The following is a 23212-nucleotide window of genomic DNA, read 5'->3' on the forward strand; positions in this document are numbered from 1 at the left end:
ACATAACATGTTTTTGGGAAAGGTTGTAATTGCCTTGTTTTTATCATTGTATATAGCTATTAGAGGGTATCGGAAAAAGAGTTTGGATTTTTCGGGAGCCTTTGCTGCATTGTTTGTTGGATTTGTTTCTGTAGTTGGAGGGTTTTCATGGACTGTGATATTACTCTTCTTCTTCTTTTCAAGTTCTGCACTCACCAAATACAAGGCAGATATTAAAAGGAAGAGAGAAGATGGATATAAAGAAGGAGGACAGGTAGGTGTTTAAATGATGACAATTATTATAATAATTGGTGAAATTACAAATAATAGAGAAATTTTGAGCAAGTAATTGCTAATGGATTCTTTCCAACATTTATTTGTTTACTATTCCAAGTGGTTAGAATATTCCAATTTGAAAATTTTGAAACAATATTCTGGCAATCACATCAATCAAATCAGCAGGTTGAGTTTTCTAGATTGGAAGTTCATAGATATTTGTATGGAAATTTCTATTATTTCAATGCTAAGGATTATCCATTGAAGACATTCTTATTGGTCTGCTATTTGTGTTGCTATATTGCAAATACAAGCGATACTTGGTCATCTGAATATGGAATTTTATCAAAGAAGGAACCAATTTTCATTTTAACATTGAAAAAGACTTTCCATGGTGTAAATGGAGGTGTCTCATTGAGTGGCTATTTGGCCTCATTGATGTGTGGTATTTCTTATGCTATAATTTGTTTATTAATGATTTGTTTGGATTTCTTTTATGCTAGATTTTCAGGATTTAATCAAGTTGGAAGTATGTTGGTCGGAAATTCTAATGAGATTCTTCCTTTATTTACTCAATTGGCTGTTGTTCTCAGTTACCAGTATCCAATTGTAGTATTATGTATCTTCTCTGCATTATTTGGAACAACTTTGGATTCTGTCTTGGGAGCAATATTTGAATATTCAGGTTTTGATGAGGAAAAAAAGATTGTGGTGAAACAACCTGGACCAAATGTTAAAACTATATCTGGCCTTTCATGGCTCAATGGAAATCAAGTGAATTTCCTTTCAGGGTGCATAACAGGACTTGGTAAGTATTTGATTTTTCATTTCTATGGAGGATAACAATATTGTTAAAGTATCTGGTGTTATATCATTGTGGTTGTTCTACCAATAAATTCATTTCTAACTTGATAATTTTATTTACCTATTCTCTTGTGTAACCATTAAGGAATTGAATGAGTTCTTGTTTCTCTTGAGAATATTTGATATCATCCCACTTCAAGTCATCCTTCATAATGTCCAAAAGCTTTTCTGGTTCCAATGCAATTCTTAATGGATCATATTTGTACATTTGACATCTAATAGCTACATCCAATGCCTTGATACAATTCTCGTGCTTCACCAAATATTTAATTTCACTCTCAATGAATGGCAAGTCTTCCCAAACTTGTTGGTGTCTAAATATTTGCTTATCAGCAACTTGTTTCACATCTTGTGATAGAACATCCAAGCATCTGTCACCATAGCTGAATTTCAAGTATCTGATAATATCATTAGGAAGGTAAGGATATTTAGACTTCATGGTTTGAGTCAAGAAGTGAACAAAGTTTTCAGAGCCATAAATTGGTTCAGTATTTTTCATTTCTTTCAAGTCTTTTCCGTAAATATATTTCAATACAGCATGTGATGAGTAATAATCCTTGGTTTTGTCGATGATTCTCAAAGCATTTTCATATTTCAAACTGATCAATTTGAGCTCATTATCAAATACAAATCTAGAAGAACTATAAATATCATTTTTGGTAAAGTCACCTAATCTCAATATTCCCTTCAAGTTTTCCAATTGTTGAGCTGGCAGTGATAATAAGCTGTATCTGTAATGTGAAATAAATTTTCCATACTGAGTAATGATATTATAGTTGGAAAGCTGTGGAAGAGTGAACAGGTATTCTTCCTTGCATTTGTGTGGATTGAGCCTCTTGAGAAGTTGTTCATCCTCAGAAGTATTCTCGCAAAATATTACCTTCTTGTACTTGATGGAATATTCCTTTTCGTTTATAATCTTATCTGAAAATGTCAGCAATGATTTATCCATATCCACAGATTTGACATTCACATGGTTCAGAGCAATATTTCCAGATGCTGCCGATGTAAGAGCCAAAGAGGAGATAAATCTAGATAAATTCAGAATACCACTATCATAGTATGTGATACATCTGAAAACATTTCTGGCATCCTTCAAATCTCTAAACAAGTCACTCTCATCCTTTGTTCTTTCTTGGAACCTATTCCTCAAAACTCCCAATCTAGCTTCACAATAATTTCTATCATCCAAAATTGTATCCTCCATCCACAAATCCTTTCCATACACAAAATATTCATATCCCAATAATTTCCACATTTGCTTGTAATACTTGAACTTTTGTGAGTTTCTAAATATTTCTGAATTTCTGTATTCTCTCATTAGGTGAGGAGCTATAGAAAACAAGTGATTTCTCTTCTCCAACTTGTCCTTCATTGAATTGTACAAATTTTCATAATGTTTACACTCGATAACATCATTTTCAAAACCTCCAGAGCACTTCATCACTTGAGTTTGAAAAAAGTTTGGTAAAAGTCCCTTCAATTCATCACCCTCCAACACATTATGAAAAATCAAATTGGAATTCAATGCCAAATCGTCCCTCTGTGAAACAAAATCATTAGATGAGAGCAAACAAACTGAATATCCTCTCATCGATGCTTCATAAGCCAACGATGCACCAATCAAACCATCCCCAACAATACACAAATCAAAATCCTCATCCAAATTCTCTACAATTTTAAATTGTTCCTCTCGTGATGGTATTTTCCATATGGCTGTTCGGAATGGAAAGGTTGTATAGTCAGCACTTGGTAAATCATCAACAGAAAAAGCCTGAATCATCCAAGGCTTTGCTACTACTGCTTGATGTAAATCATCGATGACTTTTTGAATGGATTCATGGCCGTATGAGTGAGAAAAGGCTTTTCCTATGAGAAATGTTCCTCCTCCGATCAAAAGACATTTTCCAAGTGTTTTTGATGAGAATGAAGGCTTGCTGAAAATCTTCCTTCCAAATCTGAACATTTTTTTTAATATAATAATTATTTAATATGATTAATAAAATTAAATACTATTCTACTTATTGTCATGTTGTTCTTTTTTAAATATTACATTTATTGTAATTATGTATTTAATATTAAATTATTAGAGTATATTATATTAATCTTAAAAAAAAATGTCGCAAACAATTACTAAAACTCAAGTTCAATCCTTGCTCGGAAATTTACCAACCGATCTTGTTTTGCTTGATGTTCGTGAACATTCCGAATATACATCCACAGATTTACCTGCAATTCATAATAGTGCTATTAATGTTCCTGTTGCTACTGTAAAGAATGTTTTCGAGTTGAGTGATGAAGAATTTGAGAAACAAGTTGGAAAGAAGAAACCATCAAAGAATGATCAAATTGTTACCTATTGTAAATTAGGAGGAAGAGCTCAAAAGGCTGCTGATCAATTGGTTGAATTGGGTTATACAAATGTACATTGTTTTAAGGGATCTGCCTCTGAATGGTATTCTAATTAAATTAACACGCACTTTTTATTTAGGTCTTTTTCTTCTTCTTTACACCACCAGCATCAAATTGAATGAATTGTAATTCATACCTAGGAATTCTGAAATGCATAAATGGCATTCCAGCATTAGCAGCTTTGTTATTTGTTGAATTGTTATTTTGGTTTCGTTTTCTCTTCTTTTCCACTGGTTGAGTAGTAGTGGTAAGAGGAGGTGTTACAGATTTGGTTTCTGATTTGACATTCGTATCAGTAATGTTATCAACTTGTCCTGAGGCAACTATACTACTGCTACTACCAAAATTGGACATTGGTTGTGCATTCATACTCACAAAAGATGAGGTCAAATTGGAATTAACATCATTATTTTGAACATAGTTCCAGAGTGGATCAATATTTGGTCCTACAAGGGAGTTGGCAATGTCATTATTAACTGAGAGTAAGGAGTGTGGTTGTTCATCAGGATTGACAAGATCGAAATTGAAATCTCCATCATCAAAAAGAAGAGCAAATGAATCATCAACAGAAATTGACATTCTATGTGACGCCTTTCTAGCCATAGTGACTGGAGCAACGGATTTTCTTCTGTATGAGGAAGGTTGTAAGAGAATTGAGGTTTTGTGAATATTCTCAATTTCATCCAATTTTTGTTCTTGGACGAAAATAGAGAGCAAGTCACAAACAAAGCTCAAAATTTGTTCATCTCGCTCACTAAAGTTACCTGTATGCTTGTTCAAAACTTCTAAAACTCCTACAAATTGGTTTCCACTTCCAACTATTGGAGAACAAATAACACTCTTTGTTGAAAATCCTGTTGTTTTGTCCACTTCTGGTGCAAATTTAGAATTACTCCTCACATCAGGTATATTCACACTCTTTCCACTTTGGAAGCATGATCCTGCAATCCCTCTGTCAGAAGGAATTCTAATTTCATCTTCGCCAATTGCAACTTGTGAAATGAGCTCGTCTGTTTGTCTATCGTACATGAATAATGTTGTTCTTTCTGCATGTAACATTCTGGTAATACATGAGATTATGTGTTGGAAGAAAACTCCAACCGAGTGCAAGTCCTGTCTTAGAACAGATAAACGTCTATAGACACAACCCTTCTCTGTTGTTGACTCTCCAATTTTAACATGGTTTTCTTTCTTTTGGGTATTGTTGTTATCTCCTCCATTTTCAGCACTATTTTCAACAACTGGAGTTGTTGATGAGGATGCAACCTTTTCTTGAGGCTCAATTCTAAAGAATGAAGGATACATATCCATAGCATACCTGGTTGGGAAGGCAGCTGGTGGAGTATTCTCTTCACCCCACAATTCAAAGGTTTGGGTCAATTCGTGTCTGTCCTTTTCTTCTGTATTGGAGGTTGTTTCTGGGTCACTGCTGGATACTTCTTTTTGAGGTGGGAATTTGTAGGTGTTAAGAGTTTCTTCGTCCTTTTTAGGTGGTGGGAATGTAAAGGCAGTAAGGGATTGATAAATATCACCCTTTGGAGTGCCATTAGCAGAACCATTTGTACTATTTGGTGTTGAAGGTTGAGAAGTGGAAGTAGCGGATGGTGGCAGCATTGAGCCCATCATTTGTTGTTGACTTTGAATTGCTCTTGAAATAATATCAGGATTGCTGGAAATGTTGATATTATTGTAGAGATCTAGCATTTTTAGAACTTGTTCATATTTAGACTTGGCAAAAAGTAAGCAATGTTCTGCAACAACTGCTGTTCCGTATTGTTGAGCTTTGGCCCATTGTTGAAAAACGTTATCCACAGAAAGAGTTCCAATAATAAATTCTTGGCATTGACTGAGAAGTGCACTCAGCTGATAGAATTTAGCTGCTTGATAAAGATCCCAAATCTTGTCAGATCTTAGAATGGTACAGTCAGTATAAACAAATTCCAAAATATTATAGAAAATATCAGCAGATGCATCTTGAATCTCAATTTCCAAAATGGATGTATTGGAACATTTGACGAGAATTAGTTGATTGAAATAATTACTCCTAGCACATAAAATTAATTTGTGAGCATAAAACTTCTTTCCTTGAATAATAAACGTCACATCACTTAAAATTGGATTATTAAAGAATTGTTTGATGCTTGATCCCATGGTGTTACTCTTACTAATAAATGTTTGAGCTGTGGACTCTGTTATGGAACTTTGCCCCAATCCAGCCTGTCCTGCATTGTTAGTGGAACTAGAGGATGTAGAAACTGGTGATTGTGTAGGTTGTTGTATCTGCAAGATGCTTGAAGAGTTGGGAGAAATTTGTTGCAAGTTATTGTTATTTGAAAGTTGATTTACGACCATATTCGAAAATTGATTATTCATGGGTGGTGAGGATACTTGGATTACTTGTTGATTTGAATTTTGTTGATTTAACAATTGTTGTAGCATGTTTTGTTGTTGATTTGTATTGTTTTGTTGTTGGTTTTGTTGAATAAGATTCATCAGGTTGTTGAAAATACCCATTGCTTGCTGATTATTATTGTTAGAGGGTGATGGTTGGTTGTTTTGCATTTGTTGTTGTTGTTGGAAGAGATTGATTATACTATTCATGTTGTTATTACTATTACTATTGTTCTTCATCATGTTGAGAAGCGAATTGATCTCATTCATTGAATTATTACCATTATTATTATTGTTGTTATTGTTGCCATTGTTATTATTCATCATCATAACTAGAGCATTCAATAACTGTCCCGAATTTGCCTGATTATTCGGTAACATTTTCGACTGTTTTTATGTTCTCTCTATTCAGTGGCACACAGATAACGAAAATTATGATCACCCAAATTACTTTCGGAGATGATAGACTCTATGAAAATCTCTGCGCAAACTATACAAATCCAATCTATTGACTTGTACACGAAGAACTCTATAATCAGTTGTGATATTCTATGTATCCTCGCCTCGTTTTCGGTATTTTTCTTTGCACTGTAGTTATTTGATGTTTGCTGAGAGTTTTGTGATGCTAGGTTGATGACACGATTTTATTGTGATGATGATGAAGTGAGAGAGCGGAATAATTATTTGAAGTAATAAGACAACGACGTTGAATCTAGAACTGTTTCTCTTTTTCCAGGAGCAGCAGCACAATGGTGAAATTATACTTCTTGACAATAAACAGAAGGATCAAGAAGAACGAATGGATCTCTTGAGATTTTTGTTTTGAGAATATGGTGTGAGGTCGAACATGATACCATTGCAATAATTTTCATGTGTTTTAGCAAAGAATTTTTATCTGGAAATGGGAGTGGTTAAACTTTTAAGTAGTGTGCGCTGCAATACTTTACAACATTGCACAATACTGAGAGAGTAGTTTGTTGTTTGTGTCTTTGTAACAACCGTAGTTGAGGGAACAAATTTAATTAAGGCAATTTTCAGAATAAGGTGAAGTCAACTTGAAAATCTCCTTTTTAGAGGATTACAAAATAATCACATGCTATTTGAACTTTTTCGAGGTCAATAAGATACATTCTCTATTACTAAATACAAGTTTTTTAAGCTTATTAATATGCATTGATTGGAAATCAGTTTTGGAATTGTTCAAATTGTATTCTTAATAATACTATTTGAAATACTTACAATATTCATGTTCAAAAATTTTACAAAATTTAAATTTTAAACTTTAAAAAAAATGCAACAACTGCCTACTCTTTTAATTCATCACTCGAAAAGAAATTAATAATTTGCAAAATGAAAAATATTGATAGTGATTGTATGGTATTTGTTTTGGAATTTATGAGTGTGGCGGATCATGTTTATCAATTATCGAGGGTGTGTTCCGATTGGAGAATAAATTCAATCAAGTTTATTGTGAGGTATTTGGACAAGAGGTATGCAATGTTGGGAGATTTAGTGAAACAATTCGAAACTTGTTTTGGGTGTTCAGTATCGGGAAGGAAAATGAGAAAGTTTCTGATGAGATGCCATGTCAGAGACTTGGCAGAATATTTACTTGATTCATATGAAGGAGTCCACGAAAATCAACAGTTCACCATTCTTTGGGTTAAGAGTGAAATGGAAATTCTGTGTAATTACTTGAAAATTTCTAATAGGATGAAATCAGATGGCAACCAAACTAAATCTACTGGGTTTTTCACAAAGATTGGAAAATTATTCTCTAAAAAAACACATGACAAGGCATCTATTCAATCACCCAACAAAGAGGTAGAATCTAATATGAAACAATTTGATTATATCAATGTGGAGTCTTCTATTCAGGGAAATTTGAATGATTTAGAACGATACTATCTTGTCAATGCTATTATGGGAATTGAGTTTATACCAGAGTATGATGAGGAGGGAAACTTGGATGAGAGTGTATTTTCGAGAGCGTGTCTTTATGGAAGCACTGATATTGTGTTGGAATTGAAAGATTGGTTCAAGATTCATTTGAATATTAGATATCCTAAACTCACAAGTGACAATTTGGAACCTAAAAGTTTGCTATCTCACTCACACCTTCTAATGATATCAGGAATATCAATGCAGACAAACAGAAATAACTTGGAATTAATTAAGGAGCTCGACTTGAATAAGAAACTATTTAAAGATGATTCATGTAAGGTTTCCAATTACGAGCAAGTGGTTGTTGGTGTCAAGGTTAGTGATCCTCTCTTAAACTCACAACAAATGATTCAAACAGCATTTAGTTTTGATGGATTGCAATATTTCGAGTTTAACGTCAGCAATCCACATCAAATGAGAGTATTATATTGGTATTCAATATTAATGTCATTCATTCTAAGTTTTTTAAATAGTTAATATTATTATTAATTATTATTAAAGGGTCATTCTACAAGATTATCTGCACAGATAATTTCATCTTGGGGAAAAGTTTGGAAACTTCATCCACACATGCCAATTCGTTTTCTGTTAAATCCAATTGTGTTAAATTTGGTAATTTGCCAATAAATTCCAAATGTGCATCCTAAAAACCTTTAAAATAAAGTATTCCTATATTTTTACATACCTTAACCCTACATTTTTTCAATTTTAAAAATTCCAGATTTGTCAATTTGCTTAAACATGTAGCTCCTGTAATGTGTAGGAATCCATTTTCTATTTCTAATCGTTTTAAATTAATTAATTCAGAAATTGACATTAGTGCATGATCTCCAATACAATGATTTTCAATTATCAATGAAGTCAATTGTGTTATTTTTTTAAATTCTAAAAAAATTGATTTTTTAGGATAAAATATTTCTCTGCCTGATGAATTGATAAAGCAAAGCTCCCTCAAATGGATTAATTTGCTTATTTGATCCAAATGATGGATCTCAATATCGTGTACAATTAATTTTCTTAATTTGGGTAAAATTGCCAAATCATGTAAATCTTCCATAATGTAACTCAATTCCAATTCTTCCAAATTTATCAATTTTTGTAAAGGACTCAACGAAGAGGTAATTTTAGTAAATTTTAAATATTTCAAATTGACAAATTGTGAAATAATTTCCAAAATAAAACTACCATCACAAATGAGATATTGTAAATTGATGAAAATTTCTACATGTTCTTGTTTTAGAAAATTGTAAATATTTCGGATGTGTAAATTGTGAGCATTCCGAAACTTTTTAAAAGCACTAGTAAAATAATTCCAAATATTTTCATCACGAATTAAACTTGTGCGAATGAGGGAAAGTTTAGTTGTGAATAAACATCGCAACCACTTTTCACAAACCAAAGAACACACTTGAATTAGAAACTTTGGTTCATGAAATACAAAAATTTGATGAGAAATAATTTCATCCGGTAATTGTTCCATTTTTTTTAATAAAATTTAAAACAATTTTTTTTTCAATTTTTTACATTTATAGTAAAAACAATGAGACAACAAGCTCGAAAACATTGAGTTTATTCTTCTACGCGTACACAAATTGCATACACTTTTATCCTCTTTTCATTCATTCAGCCATCCAGCCAGCTCAGTATTCATGGATATACTACTATATCATACTAAACTAACCTTAGACTGAATAAACTCACATATTTGCAACTACTAGCAAAACAAACCAAATAGATATTCCTATGAATATCTATTCGAACTTCAGTAGATATTCCATTGAATATCTACTTAAAAAACCCTCATTGGGTATTGATCGTGACAAGGGCTATCCCGGTGTCAACATGTTAAATTATCGCCACCTTCCTGGCCGATCAAATGACACCGTCGTCTATTAAGCCAATATAATACTTACAGATATTTTCGATCTAGGGTGGGGTGGTGGGTCATCTTAAGTATGTCAGTGATGGTTTCTTGAATTGTTGATTGACTCATAATGTGTTGCAATTTTTTCAACTTGAGTTTTACTTTCCTTCAGTAAAACTCTCTATTTAACCTAAATTTTCATTGTAAAATTTAGGTTGACTACGTTACCTGGTTGTCTATTGTTTTTACAATATAAACTTACGTAAGGTGTGGACCTTACTACCATTTATAGTAAAAACAATGAGACAACAAGCTCGAAAACATTGAGACCTTACTAGCATAAGTTTAGAAGCCCATCAAGTGTGAACCGTTTCTATCACCTCTAAAGTTAGCTCGAAAATATCTGTCTATAGCATCTGAATTCCAACCACCCATGGCCTTGATGGTAGCATCAGGGATACCCATAATGGCAGCCTCCGTGGCTCCACCAATTCTCAACGAATGAGAAGAGTACTTTCCTGGATCAGCTTCGATCCATGTTGCAACCTGAGTTAAGATGTAAGAAATCTCAACTGTATTTAAAGAAAAACCACCGGTAAACAAAAACTTTCCTTTGTCTCTTGAATCAAGTAATTTTTGAAGCCATTTCATCGGACACAATTCAGAACCTGTCGCTTCGATACATGATTTTCTTCCTTTCTTATCATTCTTCACTTTTCTCACTGTTATACTAAACCCCACCACCGGGAACTTCACAATCTTTAGATCCTCTATTAATAAACCACCCAATTCTGAACCCCTAAACATTGACCTTATACCAAAAATCATTAGGCACGTGTATAGAACATATGATTTTTCTTTAACAAACTGTCTACCAACAATTACCCATTTACAAATAAATTCTATTCTCCATGGATCTCTTTCTCTCTTTGTCGCCACTGTAGCCAGATTGCACATACCCTTTATCACCATCTGTACTCTAATGTTTACTGTAATATCCTCCCAACCAATCCTTTTACAAAAATGCTTAATAGCATACATTGCACTTCGACAGTTATTACCAGATGGTGTTTTGATGAACATAAAGGTGAGAAATCTGACTACCATTTCACTAGTTGCTGGTGGAACCTCTTTTTGCTTAATAAGAAAGTTGATAAATCTATTCCAATAACTTTCATAGTTGTCTGTTGTGGATATTTCAATTGAACATGACATTAATGTATCTGCAATCTTACTCAAATCGTGACTCTGCAGTCTACTAATGTTGCTCTTATGGTCCAAAATCCTTTGCATGGTTCTAGGTTCCCTCCTTGGGAGGCTCTGAAATGATTTCCATCTAGATTCATAAAACGAATTTGATAACTTTCTATTATCTTCCACCACCACCTCTTTTTCCATACTGGATGAACCAATACCATAACTGCTTTGGACTCTAGACAATGTTGTAATACTCTCCCTATTAGATTGAAAGGTACGCAGCACCAATTTACCACTGGCTCTGTCCAAAGGTGAGAGAATGAATCTGCTTTCTCTCTTCTGCTGGTCTTCTTTCTCACTGTATATGGTTTTGTCTTGAAGTTGTAATGAGAGGCGAATCTGTCCCATCCTATTGATACATCCAGCTGCTTCTCTACTAATTGAAAAGCTTCTTTGGTAATCTCCCAATCTGTTGGGTCTTTCTCTTGAATATTTCTGCTCAGATTGTCCGCTACTTGATTCTCCTCCGAAGGTAACCATTCTAACGAAAGCAAACGGATGTCGTGTTCGAAAATAATGCGCCATATTAGTTGAATCAATTGATTCATAATGGGAGACTTTGCTCTTCCCTTCATTATACAATATAGAGCCACCTTTGAATCCGTGTAAACAATTAAATTCTTTCCTTTCAAAAGATGTGACCATTCTTTTAGGGCAAGATAGATCGCTCTCACTTCTAATACATTGATATGTTCTTGGCATTGTTCTCCCTTCCAAAAACCTTGTAGTTTCAAATTTCTTTCTTTGTGGAAAACTCCCCATCCCAATCTCGATGCATCTGTCCAAAAGTATTCCACTAAGCTTGGATATTGGAACACCTTTCCATTCCAATGGTCCAAGTTGTATAAAATCCATTGGAGATTGAAAATTACATCTCGGTCTCTGATGCGAAATTCGGAATCCCAGCCTCCAATATTCACCTAGTCCACCACTAAAGAATAAATCGGATTCAACATCACCCTTGCAGGTTGGAAACAGTCTACATAAGCAATTATAATACCAGTCATCCGAAACAGTTCTCTGGATGTTACTTTCTGATCTTGGTGATACTTGGCAAGGGCTATGGAAATACGAGTTCGAATTTTCTCTAATGTAGCTTCTGTCATAATTAATTTCCTGCTGACCAGATCTATCTTGATCCCAAGTAGTTGAAAGACTTTTAATGGAGTTAACTGACTCTTCTTCTTTTCGATAACTACACCTAATTCTGCACATACCATTGTAACGAATGTATTGTTCCTTAATGCAGATAAATAGGAACCAAAATGTAATAAACCAACATCGTCTAAGTAATTGGATGGTGTTAAAGAATCTGATCTCAAAAAATTGATAAATACATTCATCATTTGTGTAAAAAAGTATGGAGATCCATTCCATCCAAATGGAAGGACTGTGAATTGCAAAACCTCTTCCTCTACTTGAATGGCAAAGTATGGTCTGTCCTTCCTTTTTACCTTCATCTGGTGATATCCGGATTTCATATCGAACATAGAACCCCAAATTTGATCTGTCTTGTTCATTGGTACGTGTTCTAAAAACTTCTTCAACGTGTTGTACTTGAATTTGGGGATAGAACAAAACCGATTGAGCGGTCTTAAATCGATAATCAGTCGGTATGATTCTTTCTTTGGGACCAGCCGATACTTGGCTATCACTTTTGGATTGTGACAAGGTTCCAAAGCTCCAATCTCTTTCAAAATACTCACTTCTCTTTTTAACCATTCTCTCTCTTCCAAAGACCATTCTTCTAAATTTACCTTTCCATAGTATGGAACAAATTCTTCGTTTGTTTGAACTGATACACCCTCTTTCAACATATCCACTATTTCCATTGAAGCTCCTTTCTTCCTCCAGGTATCCCATTTGTTCGAAATGGAATGAATAGCCTCTCTTCTTTCTTCTACCTCTCGGAAAAAACAAATCATCTACATACTCTGAACCCTCTCTTTTATTTCTCTTAGGGCAATCTTTGATCAGATGGTTTGGGTCATTACAAATAAAGCATTTCTTCACTTTCTTCATACCATTAGCACTACCAAACATATTCACCTTTTCCTCTGCCTTATCTTTCTTATCATAAATCTTGGCATTTGCATAGGATTTAACAAAACTTGTCTTACCCTTCTCCTTATGGTCGAACTTGAGTAGTTTTTCTGCCATCTTAAGCTTATCCATGTTCTCACGCCATAATGGATTGCTTTCTATAAACGCCAATTTAGATGCTAATTCTGGATTGACGGCTTGAACTTGTAATTGGAAAGCTCTTGTCTCTAAGTTCGCAACCATTTTCTTCGTATCATCTATTTCTGGGAAAAGATTAGCTATCTTCATTGTAAAAGCAGAATCCTTTCTCAAATTCTCATATTCTGTAAGAAGACTAGAATTAGTTGTTGGCAATGGTGTGTAGATTGTATCTGTGTATTTTCTAACTTCAGATTCAGCTGCCAATTGTTGTAAAACACGTTCTGTTTCAGCTTTTTCCAGCTTCATCTGTGCAATCTTAGCATCGATTATTTGTTCATAAGCCTTAAATCTCTTCACATCTTCTTCTGATACCTCTTCTCTCTTTCTCTTGTTAGAGCCATCTTCAACTTCTACAACTGACTCACCATCGTCCTCTTCGTCATCATCATCGTCATCATCATCTCTTGCTTCCTTGAATGCATGTTTAATCTCATCCTTTAACTTCTCTACATCTTTACTCTTGCCACTTGTGCAAACCGTAAACTTGTCTGCACCAATAAAGTCAACAATTGCCTTTGCCAATACCTTCTTTTGGCCAGAAACTTCAATTTCCAAGGTACCTATAATCTTTTGTATCAAGGCCTTTGTTAACTTTCCAACAGCACTTTTATCATGCTTCTTAAGTATGTCAGTGATGGTTTCTTGAATTGTTGATTGACTCATAATGTGTTGCAATTTTTTCAACTTGAGTTTTACTTTCCTTCAGTAAAACTCTCTATTTAACCTAAATTTTCATTGTAAAATTTAGGTTGACTACGTTACCTGGTTGTCTATTGTTTTTACAATATAAACTTACGTAAGGTGTGGACCTTACTACCAATTATTTAGAATTTACAAATATAGATAATAATATACAAATAATCGGCAAGATTACTTTTGAGAAACCATATTCTTTGCAATGAGGAGGGATACATTCTTTGCTGAGATTAGGTTAGTTTCCATAGTACTGACAACACTTTCAACACTATTCGTATAGTAAATATTATTGTGGAGTTTGACAGGAGGTTGAATATTATTTGGTTTGAGAATTGGATAACTTCCATGTTTCCAAACTTGTTGAACTACTGATGTGGCTCCAACAAACATTTCCTGTAATGTTTTGGTTGAAAGTGGCTCATGACTATACGATTCGAATATTCTTTCTGATTCATCAGGTGTCTTTCCAATAGGTGCAATATTATTGAGTGGTAGATATTTGGTCAAAAGTGGTTTCATTGTTGTAATATACACATCTGATTCAGAGCAATCAGTTCCAAAATAATTCTTGTTCAAGTCCTTTGCACGAATAATGCTAGTAATCAGAATATTCATATCACGTTTTTGTAAGGCAGATGGAGGAAGTTTGATATTTTCAAATTTGATATTTGTAAACTCGAGTGGAGTTGCAACAATTACATAATCAAATTGACCGAGTTCAGAATTGTTTCCACTCTTGAGAGAATACTTGTTTGATGCTGGATCGAATGAAATTTCAGAAACTTCACTATTCAACTTTAAGGTCAATCGATCTTTTGGAATTGATTCAATGCAACCAAGTGGAACTTTTGAGGTTCCTTCAAGAACATGTCTAAAATCAGAAACTGCTCCAGCTAATCCAATAATTCCTCCATAGGCACTGATTTGATCAGAGTTTTGCATATAATTGATTCTCAAAATTGGATCACAATATTCCTTGATAAAACGTTCTTGAATCCAATTATTTCTTGCATATTCATAGAAAGTCAATTTGGTCAAATCACTCATTCCAGTATCTTGACAAAAATCTTCAGTACTTTCCCATGTATAGACCTTACTCAATGTTTCTGCATTTAATGGACCAGTCGATGGCAATTCTTGGAGTTTGTAAATATTTAAAAATCTCTCCTTTGACAAGTAGTAATTAACACTTCTCTTCAATAAGAAGAGAGGAATACCAAAATCATATCTCCATGCTCCTCTAATTGCAGTCTTCCACCAACTGTCAGATTCACAAAATACCATTCTCTTTTCGTCACCATTAAATATACCAATTCTGACATTAAAATGAGGTTCTTCCAATGTCAAATTAAACTTTTCAATCAAGCCCAAAATGTACTTGTTTTCCAAAATGACAGATGATCCACCCACTTCATATGAATACTTTGAATTTTGTCAATTAATTTTGATTCTGAAACATTAATTATAATAAACAAACCTTGTATGGATCCTTCTCATCCTGATACAAGACCATTTCCTTCAAACGACCTCCAACTCGATCATCCCTCTCATAAACCACCAATTCAATTTCTCTCTTCATTTCTTGAGAATTGGAATTTGGCTCTGGTGAAGAAGAAGAGGAATCATTTTCTCTTCTATTCATCTCATCAACCAATTCGGAGAGAAAGTAGGCAGAGCCAGAACCAGAAATTCCACTGCCAATAATTGCAACTCTCTTATTGATCATTGAATTATTAGCAACCTTTGGTGTTTCAGCTTGAATGGTTGTTGTAGGAAGGATCATGGAGTTTTTAGTGTGAGAAAAGTAGTTAGATCCGATCAAGCCAACTGAACCAACAGACAAAGTGGCAGCAACTAGACGTTTTAAAGACATTTTTTTTGATTGTAAAATGTCAAACCAATATGAGAATCTATTTGCAGCTTTGAGTTTCCATAACTTTCAATCTGCTTGCTGTATCTTTAATTTATTTTCATGATTTTCTTCATATTCAAATATTCTTTGTAAATAGTAGAATATGTAAATATCTGAATGAATACTTCCTGGAGGTAGTTCAACACCAGTGTATGTTCTTCCAATAGTGACATAGCCTTGCATTCCTTCATCGTAAATGTGGAATGAATCGTTTCTTCATGCCTGGAATTTTAAAATCCAAAACACAGCTGGAGAATATGCAAGATCAGTTTGAACAGCAGCTTCATCATGTTGATTAAGCTTAGATGGATTATTTTTAAATAATCTAATTGAGTAATGTCATAAATATTTCTAACAGGATCATTAACAGATATTGCATGTCTGAGACATTTCCAGGATTCTTCTAGTGGATGTTGAAATGTAGTTACAACTTTGTACAAGTGCATGCCCTCGTGCTTTTGATCTTCATCAAACACATATTGAGTTTTGAAAGATTTCCAACTTTTTCGATAATGGAGAGGAAGAGGTTCTAAATTTCTACAGGATGAGGTTTGTTGATCATTATTTTGATGCAACAATTATAACCTTTAAAGCCGAATATTAAAACAAGATACTGAGTCTTCCATAACACTGATTGCAAAGTAAATCTCTCGATCCTCAATTGTTTTTCTGGTCAACTCTTTTGGTTTGAATCTAAAATCCACATAAAACCTTTGGAAATGTCAATCGCAATTGAACGAGTAAATAATTCGCCTTGTTTTTCGAGAAATTCTACAATCATAGAACTTCTAGCAAATCTCAAAAACTGATCGCTCATCAAATCCAAAGAGACTGAGAAAATTACATCTTTGAACAATTCATCAAGATCCAATTTGTACTTGTTGCCATAGTGTTAGAACTTTTGACTTTGTGACAATTCCTAAATTTAGTTCATTCACACTGCCTGTTTTGATGAAGGTGTTAATCAGTTTGCTGCACTGATGGTTCATGTTTGACTGGTTGATACAATTTTCTGAACTCATCAATTTCGTTAAGGAAAAGAATGGTTTCTTCACTATGTGCAACTTGTTTCTCAAACATCATCAATTTGCACACCTGCCGTGCATCTCTATTCTTCATCAAGTTTAAATTTCTCCTCATTTTTCAAATTAGCAAACAGGCCATTCAATGTTAAAACGATGCCTATTTTAACGAACCTATCAACTATTAGATATGGTTTTATTAAGCAAAACTACATTGTAACAAACTTTGAAATGACGCTGGGTAGCTTTCTCTTTTTATACAACAACAACTCATTGGATAGAGCAAATCCCACTTCTAGGCACAGCCAGCAATAAATGGCATCTAAGGAAAGCAAATTCTGAATCACTAGTGTTCTTTATAAATCCATATTGAAAGCCTGAAGCAAAGCAAAGCCTCAACATAGTGCTTTAGGGAGATGGTTTTCGTCGGGTTGACCCAAAATTGGCTTATTTCAAATAAAAATTGTTTATAGATCTGCAAAGTTCATTCTCTTTTCACAATTTTTCTTCAAATGGATAGCAACTTTGTCACTTGCATTATTTTGTAAATATTTTGAAAGTAAGGTGGCAGCATTGTTGAAATTCTCATTGAAATATTCTTGAGTTGCTTCATTGTAAATATTCCATTGTTCATTCTTCTCCTTTGCATTCAATTCATACATCCATTCATCAGCTTCATTATTAATACTTTCACCCAATTCGTAAACTTTTCTTGGTGCGTGAATTTGACTTTTATCTGCAATGTTTGGATATGAATAATAATCATCCAACACAAAATTCTTAAAATCAACAAATCTAACTTGAAACTTGTTGTCAATTTTCTGGAATAATTCATGAGAAATAACTATTGGAATATCCAACTCTTTTGCAGTTTCAATCATGCCTTGAATATTGTATTGAACACTTCCAAAAACACCAAAGTTCATAATCTCCTTTGTTCCCACATTACCACACATACATTCTTGAGTTGTTGCAACAATATGGAAATCCAAATTCAATGTCGGATTATTCTCATAAACAATATGCTGTGATAGCTTATTTTCCTGTAAAGTTATCAATTTTTTCAATAAGGAATGACAACATTGAAGACCCTTCATTTCATGTTTATGTTGATCACCTGAAGCATTGAAGAGAATTGTAACTGTTTCATTTTCAAATTTACCAACTTGTCCATTACTAATCTTTGCTACATAGTTAATAACATCAAAAACATCTGTCAAAATGGAAAGACACTCTTTTGGATTGGCATTGTTGAACAAAATATTGACACCGTCCAAAAAGGCACTAACAGCAGTAACTCTCTTCTTTTCCAAATATAGAGAGAACATGTTGACGACAGAACTTTGTTGTTTGAGTAATTTTCTTGAAAGAATGCCTGAATGAGAGTTAGTATTAGAATTTGAAAACGAGGATGAGTCTTTGTGCTTTTCTTGCAAAGGTGTTTCTTCAACTTTCTCAACTTCTCCATCTTCTGAATTGTTGTTGTCCAACTTACTCAACAAGTGACCTGGAATAAATTTTCTGTACAATCTAATTCTTTCTACCATACCTATAAAGTGAACTTGCAAGGATTTCACTTCAGAGAGTAAAGACCTAGACAAACGAAAATTATCCAGTTCCATATTCGAAACCAATTCAAATGAGTCTATTAAATTTTGGAATGGCTTAACAACCATAATAGAAAACACAGTTGTCATAGTTAATCCAAATATAACTACCACAACAGACCCAACAATTGCACAAACAATAGCAAAAATCATATTACCAATATAATTCCATTTTGGGACGCTGTACACTAATATCCAATCAATACCTTCATCAATACACATTCTTCGAACTGATACATAAGTGTCATCAATTATAACTGTAACATTGGTGTTACAAGCAAGATTTTGAAAATCATTATTGAATTGTAAAGCTATTTGATCTCCAAATTTGGTGACACCACCCCCATGGGTTGAGAATGTCTTTCGAGTGGAATCTCTTTCTGTGAACACGTCTTCTAGAAAACCTGAAGCAATCATGTTTTTTGATTGTGTTTCAAATACAAACCCAACAGTTCCTGTAATATTGACTGTTTGTTTGTAAAGGAACTCTGATAAAACATCAAGATTCATAACTATTGTTACAAAATCATTGATTTTACCATAGGATGATATGCTACTGGTACAAGCAATATTCAACTGATTAGAGTTTGTTGAAGCAACAAATGATGGAGAGAAAATAGTCTTCCCTGGATTCCTTGTAGCTGTCTGAGAAAGGAATGTGTAATCAGTTGAGTTGACCACCCTATCAGGTTTTGTTTGATGGATACAAACATCGTTATGCTCTGGGTCTATACAATTCCAATAGCTTTGATTCTGTCCCTGATTCACTGCTGTGTACATTACTGATGTTTCGTCAACCGTAATTCCATACATGTTACCACTAGCATCACCAATCGAGAGCATGTTCAGAAAATCAATGTGAGATTTAATAACTTTCTGCAATCTAAATGTTCGATCCATTATGAGAGTTTGATTAGTGAAATCAAAATTAGGGTCGAGTTGTGATTTTGTGGATTCTGTTGCCAATACCACATTCTTAATAGAAGTCTCTGTGTAGGAAATAATGACATCAAATTCTGATTTTCTCACCTTCTCACTCAATGTACCAACCTCTGAACTGAATGCTGTTATCCATATCGAGTCAAACACGACTGTACATGACAATATCAAGAGAAATATAATAAAGACAAGAATAAATTTGATGGAAGAAAAAAAGCTTAAAACCCTCGAACGACTCTGAATCGTTTTCCTTGGTGCCTCAGCTGGTGAAGCGTTTTGGTCTGAATTTTTGCCTGGAACCTTTTCCTGTAGTTTTTGCTCACTATTAGGCTTTGAAGAGGTAACAAGTGGTTGAATACGAGTCATTTTCTTTTGATTGTGTTAGAGTTTGTGCGTATCGTATTCGGTTTGTTGAACTGTACTTATCAACACAGACGTTATCGCATCAATGGAACAATGATCCAGCACTGTGTGGAAAGAGACAACATCCAAAAGTGTCTGGCTTAGTCTTAATATGAAATTATGGGCGAATATAAAAAATATCACCATGGCTGTAGTAAGGCTCGAGCATTCTGTTGGAAAATATTGTTTCGGGGAGATATTGGTGATCTGAGATACGATAACAAGAGGAGAATTTATTTGTATTTCCTTCTGCTGCTTGTAAAGCTTGATGCAAGCTATACAACTTGTGAAACAAGGACAATAATTATAGACGTTTCCTATTGATTGCCAATCGAATATTTACGATAGGAATATCGTGCGTGTGGGCATTGATCAATTCCATCTCTTCATTATTGGCCCTATCACCTATTTCGTTTGTTTCATCCAAATGTTCCAATTCTGATTCGTTTATTTCATCTTGGTTAGAAGCACTTTGCTTTGGTGCTTCAGTTTCCTTTCTCTTCTCTCTTTTTTTCATTTTGAAATTATTCAATAAAACTAATCAATGTATTTTCTCAATTTAGTCAAAATCCAATTACATTTCAATTTCCTTTTTGAAATGGACACAGCCATCTCTTTCACAAACTTGAATAAAGCCCAACTTTTTGTAGAGTTCCACTGCTTCAATCCAGGGTGTGTCTGTTTCCACAACAAGCCAGCTCTTCATTACCTTATTTTCATCATCTTTCAATTTCACATATAATTGACCTGCCTTTGAAATTAAATATTTCATGATTTGGAAAGCCAATCCTTTTCTTCTATATTCTTTAATCACAGAAACCCTCCCTACTCTCAGACAATACTCATTTTCACTCTCCCTTTGCTTGGAATTATCCGAATCTTGATCATGATTATTTTCCACAAGTTTTGATGTGAAATGTTCCAAACTCAATGCACCAGTCCCTATCATTTCATTATTACTAGTCGAAAACATGGCACAAAAAACCAAATAATTTGCATCCAAATCATTCAAATCTTGATTAAAACTTTCATCGTATTCATCTCCGAATCTTTCTGCAAGTCCTTGATGAACAATTTGTGCTGCAACTTTCTTTTGCTCAACTGGTGCTGAGCAAGAATAACTTCCTGCAATCTCTTCAATACGAAATTGTTGATCATTCATTTTTTTCTTATTGATTTTCATAACAACCTTATCAAACGGAGTTAGCATTTGCCTTTCTCCGGCGTTACTTTTTCATCTGTAAAAAAAATGAATAGAATTTGCGCTGTTGCTTTCCTCATCGCAGCCTTGTGTTTGGTTTCTGTGGCTTTTGCCTCTACTGAACAAAAGAGTTTCCATCAGAGAAATCCATGTTATAGAAAGGATAAACGTTATGATGGTTCCGATCCACGTTATGTCAAGTCTGTTATCAAAACTCCTAGACCACACGATATTTATGCTCCACAAGATCTTCCATCTTCTTGGGTATGTTTTTATAGCAAATGTAGTAATTTGTATTTATCAAATGATTCAAAAATCGACGATTGATTGGATGATTTTTGTGTGGATGATGAAAATTGTGTGGATAGGATTGGAGAAATGTTAGTGGTGTTAACTATTTGTCTGTTACTAGAAATCAACACATTCCAACATATTGTGGAAGTTGTTGGGGTATGTTTAATAGTATTTAAATTGTTTTTTCTAATTTTCAAAAGCTCACGGAAGTACTTCTGCTTTGGCTGATAGAATTAACATTGCCAGAAAGGGACAAGCTCCACGTGCTCTCCTCTCTGTTCAACACGTTATTGCTTGTGGTGATGCTGGAAGTTGTGAAGGTGGTGATGATGTTCGTAAGTGTCAAATGTAATGATTAATTAATATTAATACGTCAACTATATAGCTGTCTATCAATATGCTCATGATTATGGTATTCCTGATGAATCTTGTAACAATTATAAGGCTCAAGATCAAGACTGTACTGCTTTTGCTAAATGTGGTACTTGTAATTCCACTGGATGTTCTCCAATCACAAACTTCAAGAGATGGAAGGTTGGAGAATATGGTAGCATTGATGGTGAACATCAAATGATGTCTGAAATTTTTGCTCGTGGTCCAATTTCGTAAGTATATTTAATTGAATTTCCAAAACTGAAATAATTAGTTGTGGTATTGGTATGTTAATTTTGAATTTAATGAAAATTAATTGTAATTAGATGCTACTAACAAGTTGGAAGCCTACACTGGAGGTATCTTTGAAGAATTTGAAATCTTCCCAATGATTAATCACATCATTTCAGTTGTTGGTTGGGGAGAAGAAAATGGAAAGAAGTATTGGATTGTTAGAAACAGTTGGGGCGAACCATATGGAGAACAAGGTATGTAATAATAATATAATAATAATTAATGATTATCATCTTGAAATAATGATTTATAATTATTATTTTGAAATAATTGCTCAACTACTACAGGATTCTTCAGGTATGTTATCATTATTTTGAAATAACTAAATTTTTACTCAATTATTTAAATTTTAACAGAATTATTAGAGGTACCACAAGATTCTACAATTTGGCAATTGAAACACAATGTGCTTTTGCTGTACCAATTGTTTAAACCTATTAAAAATAATTTATTTACTAAAATGATATTTAATATCATCTCAAAACAATCTTTTTTGAATTTATTAAAACAAAGAACCACTTAGTAATAATGGAACTCAAGGTTTGACTTGTGATGAAAATATTGTTAAGACATTCATTTCTACAAACAATCTAATTATCTGAAGAATATTGAATTTAAAGTGGTTGTCACTTGACCAAATTACGCATTAAGTGTTGTCTGAATTTGTCATTTGTCATAACCATGTTACTAATATCTCTTCAGTACGCAACAATAGTATTTATCAATTAGTGCTTTCATTCGAAAACAATTAACAATAAAAAACAACAACAATAAACACAACATGGGTGAATTCGTTTGCATAGAAAAGGAAGACAACTCATTCTCTGACATTAAAATCCCAACATTTAATGAAATTATTGCACACAACATTAACACAGAATGGGCCAAACAATGTTGCCAAATTTTCACTGAATTTGGAAAGAAAGCAAGACGTGAAAGATCAGATGTTAAAGAATTTGTTCTATTTAATGTGAGAACAATTGGCAAATATTTAACTGAACTCGCGTTGAAACAAGAGACAGTTGAAACAATTAGTCAACCAGAAGAAATTAGAAGACATCATCAAGAAATTCAATCACTTCTCCAAGAATATATTGATGAGTTGACTTCAAAGATTGTTGCTGTCATTGCAGAGAAATCAGAAAGCGAGATTAAGACCATCATTAATGAAGGCACTGGTGCGGATTATGGAATTGGTGGTGAAGAATAATCATTAAAAATTAAAGTTTCCATTTATAGTAA

General features: G+C 33.7%; 11 protein-coding genes across 11 annotated transcripts; 5 read left to right on the plus strand and 6 right to left on the minus strand.

Annotated features, from left to right (window-relative positions):
* Positions 1 to 4: 4 nt before the first annotated feature.
* NAEGRDRAFT_30273 (uncharacterized protein) lies at positions 5 to 1098 on the plus strand (the record flags this gene model as incomplete). The annotated part of the gene is made up of 4 exons (XM_002681878.1): positions 5 to 253; positions 310 to 375; positions 448 to 697; positions 779 to 1098. Coding segments are annotated over 4 exons (885 nt in total), but the record flags the coding sequence as incomplete, so codon positions are not given.
* Positions 1099 to 1180: 82 nt separating this feature from the next.
* Positions 1181 to 3085, minus strand: NAEGRDRAFT_45914 (uncharacterized protein; the record flags this gene model as incomplete). The annotated part of the gene is made up of 1 exon (XM_002682027.1): positions 1181 to 3085. One exon carries the CDS (start codon positions 3083 to 3085, stop codon positions 1181 to 1183), a length of 1905 nt encoding a protein of 634 aa, XP_002682073.1.
* A 151-nt stretch (positions 3086 to 3236) lies between these two features.
* On the plus strand, positions 3237 to 3587 carry NAEGRDRAFT_30358 (uncharacterized protein; the record flags this gene model as incomplete). The annotated part of the gene is made up of 1 exon (XM_002681879.1): positions 3237 to 3587. One exon carries the CDS (start codon positions 3237 to 3239, stop codon positions 3585 to 3587), a length of 351 nt encoding a protein of 116 aa, XP_002681925.1.
* On the minus strand, positions 3585 to 6482 carry NAEGRDRAFT_78152 (adenylate/guanylate cyclase). Its single transcript, XM_002682028.1, has one exon. The coding sequence runs from the start codon at positions 6301 to 6303 to the stop codon at positions 3607 to 3609; it is 2697 nt and encodes an 898-aa protein (XP_002682074.1). The 5' UTR covers positions 6304 to 6482; the 3' UTR covers positions 3585 to 3606.
* A 790-nt stretch (positions 6483 to 7272) lies between these two features.
* NAEGRDRAFT_62619 (uncharacterized protein) lies at positions 7273 to 8343 on the plus strand (the record flags this gene model as incomplete). The annotated part of the gene is made up of 1 exon (XM_002681880.1): positions 7273 to 8343. One exon carries the CDS (start codon positions 7273 to 7275, stop codon positions 8341 to 8343), a length of 1071 nt encoding a protein of 356 aa, XP_002681926.1.
* Positions 8344 to 10075: 1732 nt separating this feature from the next.
* Positions 10076 to 13894, minus strand: NAEGRDRAFT_45916 (uncharacterized protein; the record flags this gene model as incomplete). Its single annotated transcript, XM_002682029.1, has 2 exons — positions 10076 to 10302; positions 12442 to 13894. The coding sequence occupies 2 exons, from the start codon at positions 13892 to 13894 to the stop codon at positions 10076 to 10078; spliced, it is 1680 nt and encodes a 559-aa protein (XP_002682075.1).
* A 207-nt stretch (positions 13895 to 14101) lies between these two features.
* On the minus strand, positions 14102 to 15800 carry NAEGRDRAFT_62621 (uncharacterized protein; the record flags this gene model as incomplete). The annotated part of the gene is made up of 2 exons (XM_002682030.1): positions 14102 to 15349; positions 15405 to 15800. 2 exons carry the CDS (start codon positions 15798 to 15800, stop codon positions 14102 to 14104), a joined length of 1644 nt encoding a protein of 547 aa, XP_002682076.1.
* Positions 15801 to 17328: 1528 nt separating this feature from the next.
* Positions 17329 to 19773, minus strand: NAEGRDRAFT_62622 (uncharacterized protein; the record flags this gene model as incomplete). The annotated part of the gene is made up of 1 exon (XM_002682031.1): positions 17329 to 19773. One exon carries the CDS (start codon positions 19771 to 19773, stop codon positions 17329 to 17331), a length of 2445 nt encoding a protein of 814 aa, XP_002682077.1.
* A 610-nt stretch (positions 19774 to 20383) lies between these two features.
* On the minus strand, positions 20384 to 20971 carry NAEGRDRAFT_45919 (uncharacterized protein; the record flags this gene model as incomplete). Its single annotated transcript, XM_002682032.1, has 1 exon — positions 20384 to 20971. One exon carries the CDS (start codon positions 20969 to 20971, stop codon positions 20384 to 20386), a length of 588 nt encoding a protein of 195 aa, XP_002682078.1.
* An 87-nt stretch (positions 20972 to 21058) lies between these two features.
* NAEGRDRAFT_62623 (uncharacterized protein) lies at positions 21059 to 22402 on the plus strand (the record flags this gene model as incomplete). The annotated part of the gene is made up of 8 exons (XM_002681881.1): positions 21059 to 21274; positions 21379 to 21460; positions 21505 to 21639; positions 21690 to 21909; positions 21951 to 21961; positions 22003 to 22164; positions 22258 to 22267; positions 22327 to 22402. 8 exons carry the CDS (start codon positions 21059 to 21061, stop codon positions 22400 to 22402), a joined length of 912 nt encoding a protein of 303 aa, XP_002681927.1.
* Positions 22403 to 22751: 349 nt separating this feature from the next.
* NAEGRDRAFT_62624 (uncharacterized protein) lies at positions 22752 to 23180 on the plus strand (the record flags this gene model as incomplete). The annotated part of the gene is made up of 1 exon (XM_002681882.1): positions 22752 to 23180. The coding sequence occupies one exon, from the start codon at positions 22752 to 22754 to the stop codon at positions 23178 to 23180; it is 429 nt and encodes a 142-aa protein (XP_002681928.1).
* Positions 23181 to 23212: the final 32 nt, after the last annotated feature.

This window comes from Naegleria gruberi (genome assembly GCF_000004985.1).
Source record: "Naegleria gruberi genomic scaffold NAEGRscaffold_4, whole genome shotgun sequence".
Taxonomy (NCBI): Eukaryota; Heterolobosea; class Eutetramitea; order Acrasida; family Naegleriidae; genus Naegleria; species Naegleria gruberi.

Excerpts from the sequence above, each read along its gene's own strand:
- NAEGRDRAFT_78152 (XM_002682028.1), bottom strand. The coding sequence starts at position 6,303 with ATGTTACCGAATAATCAGGCAAATTCGGGACAGTTATTGAATGCTCTA.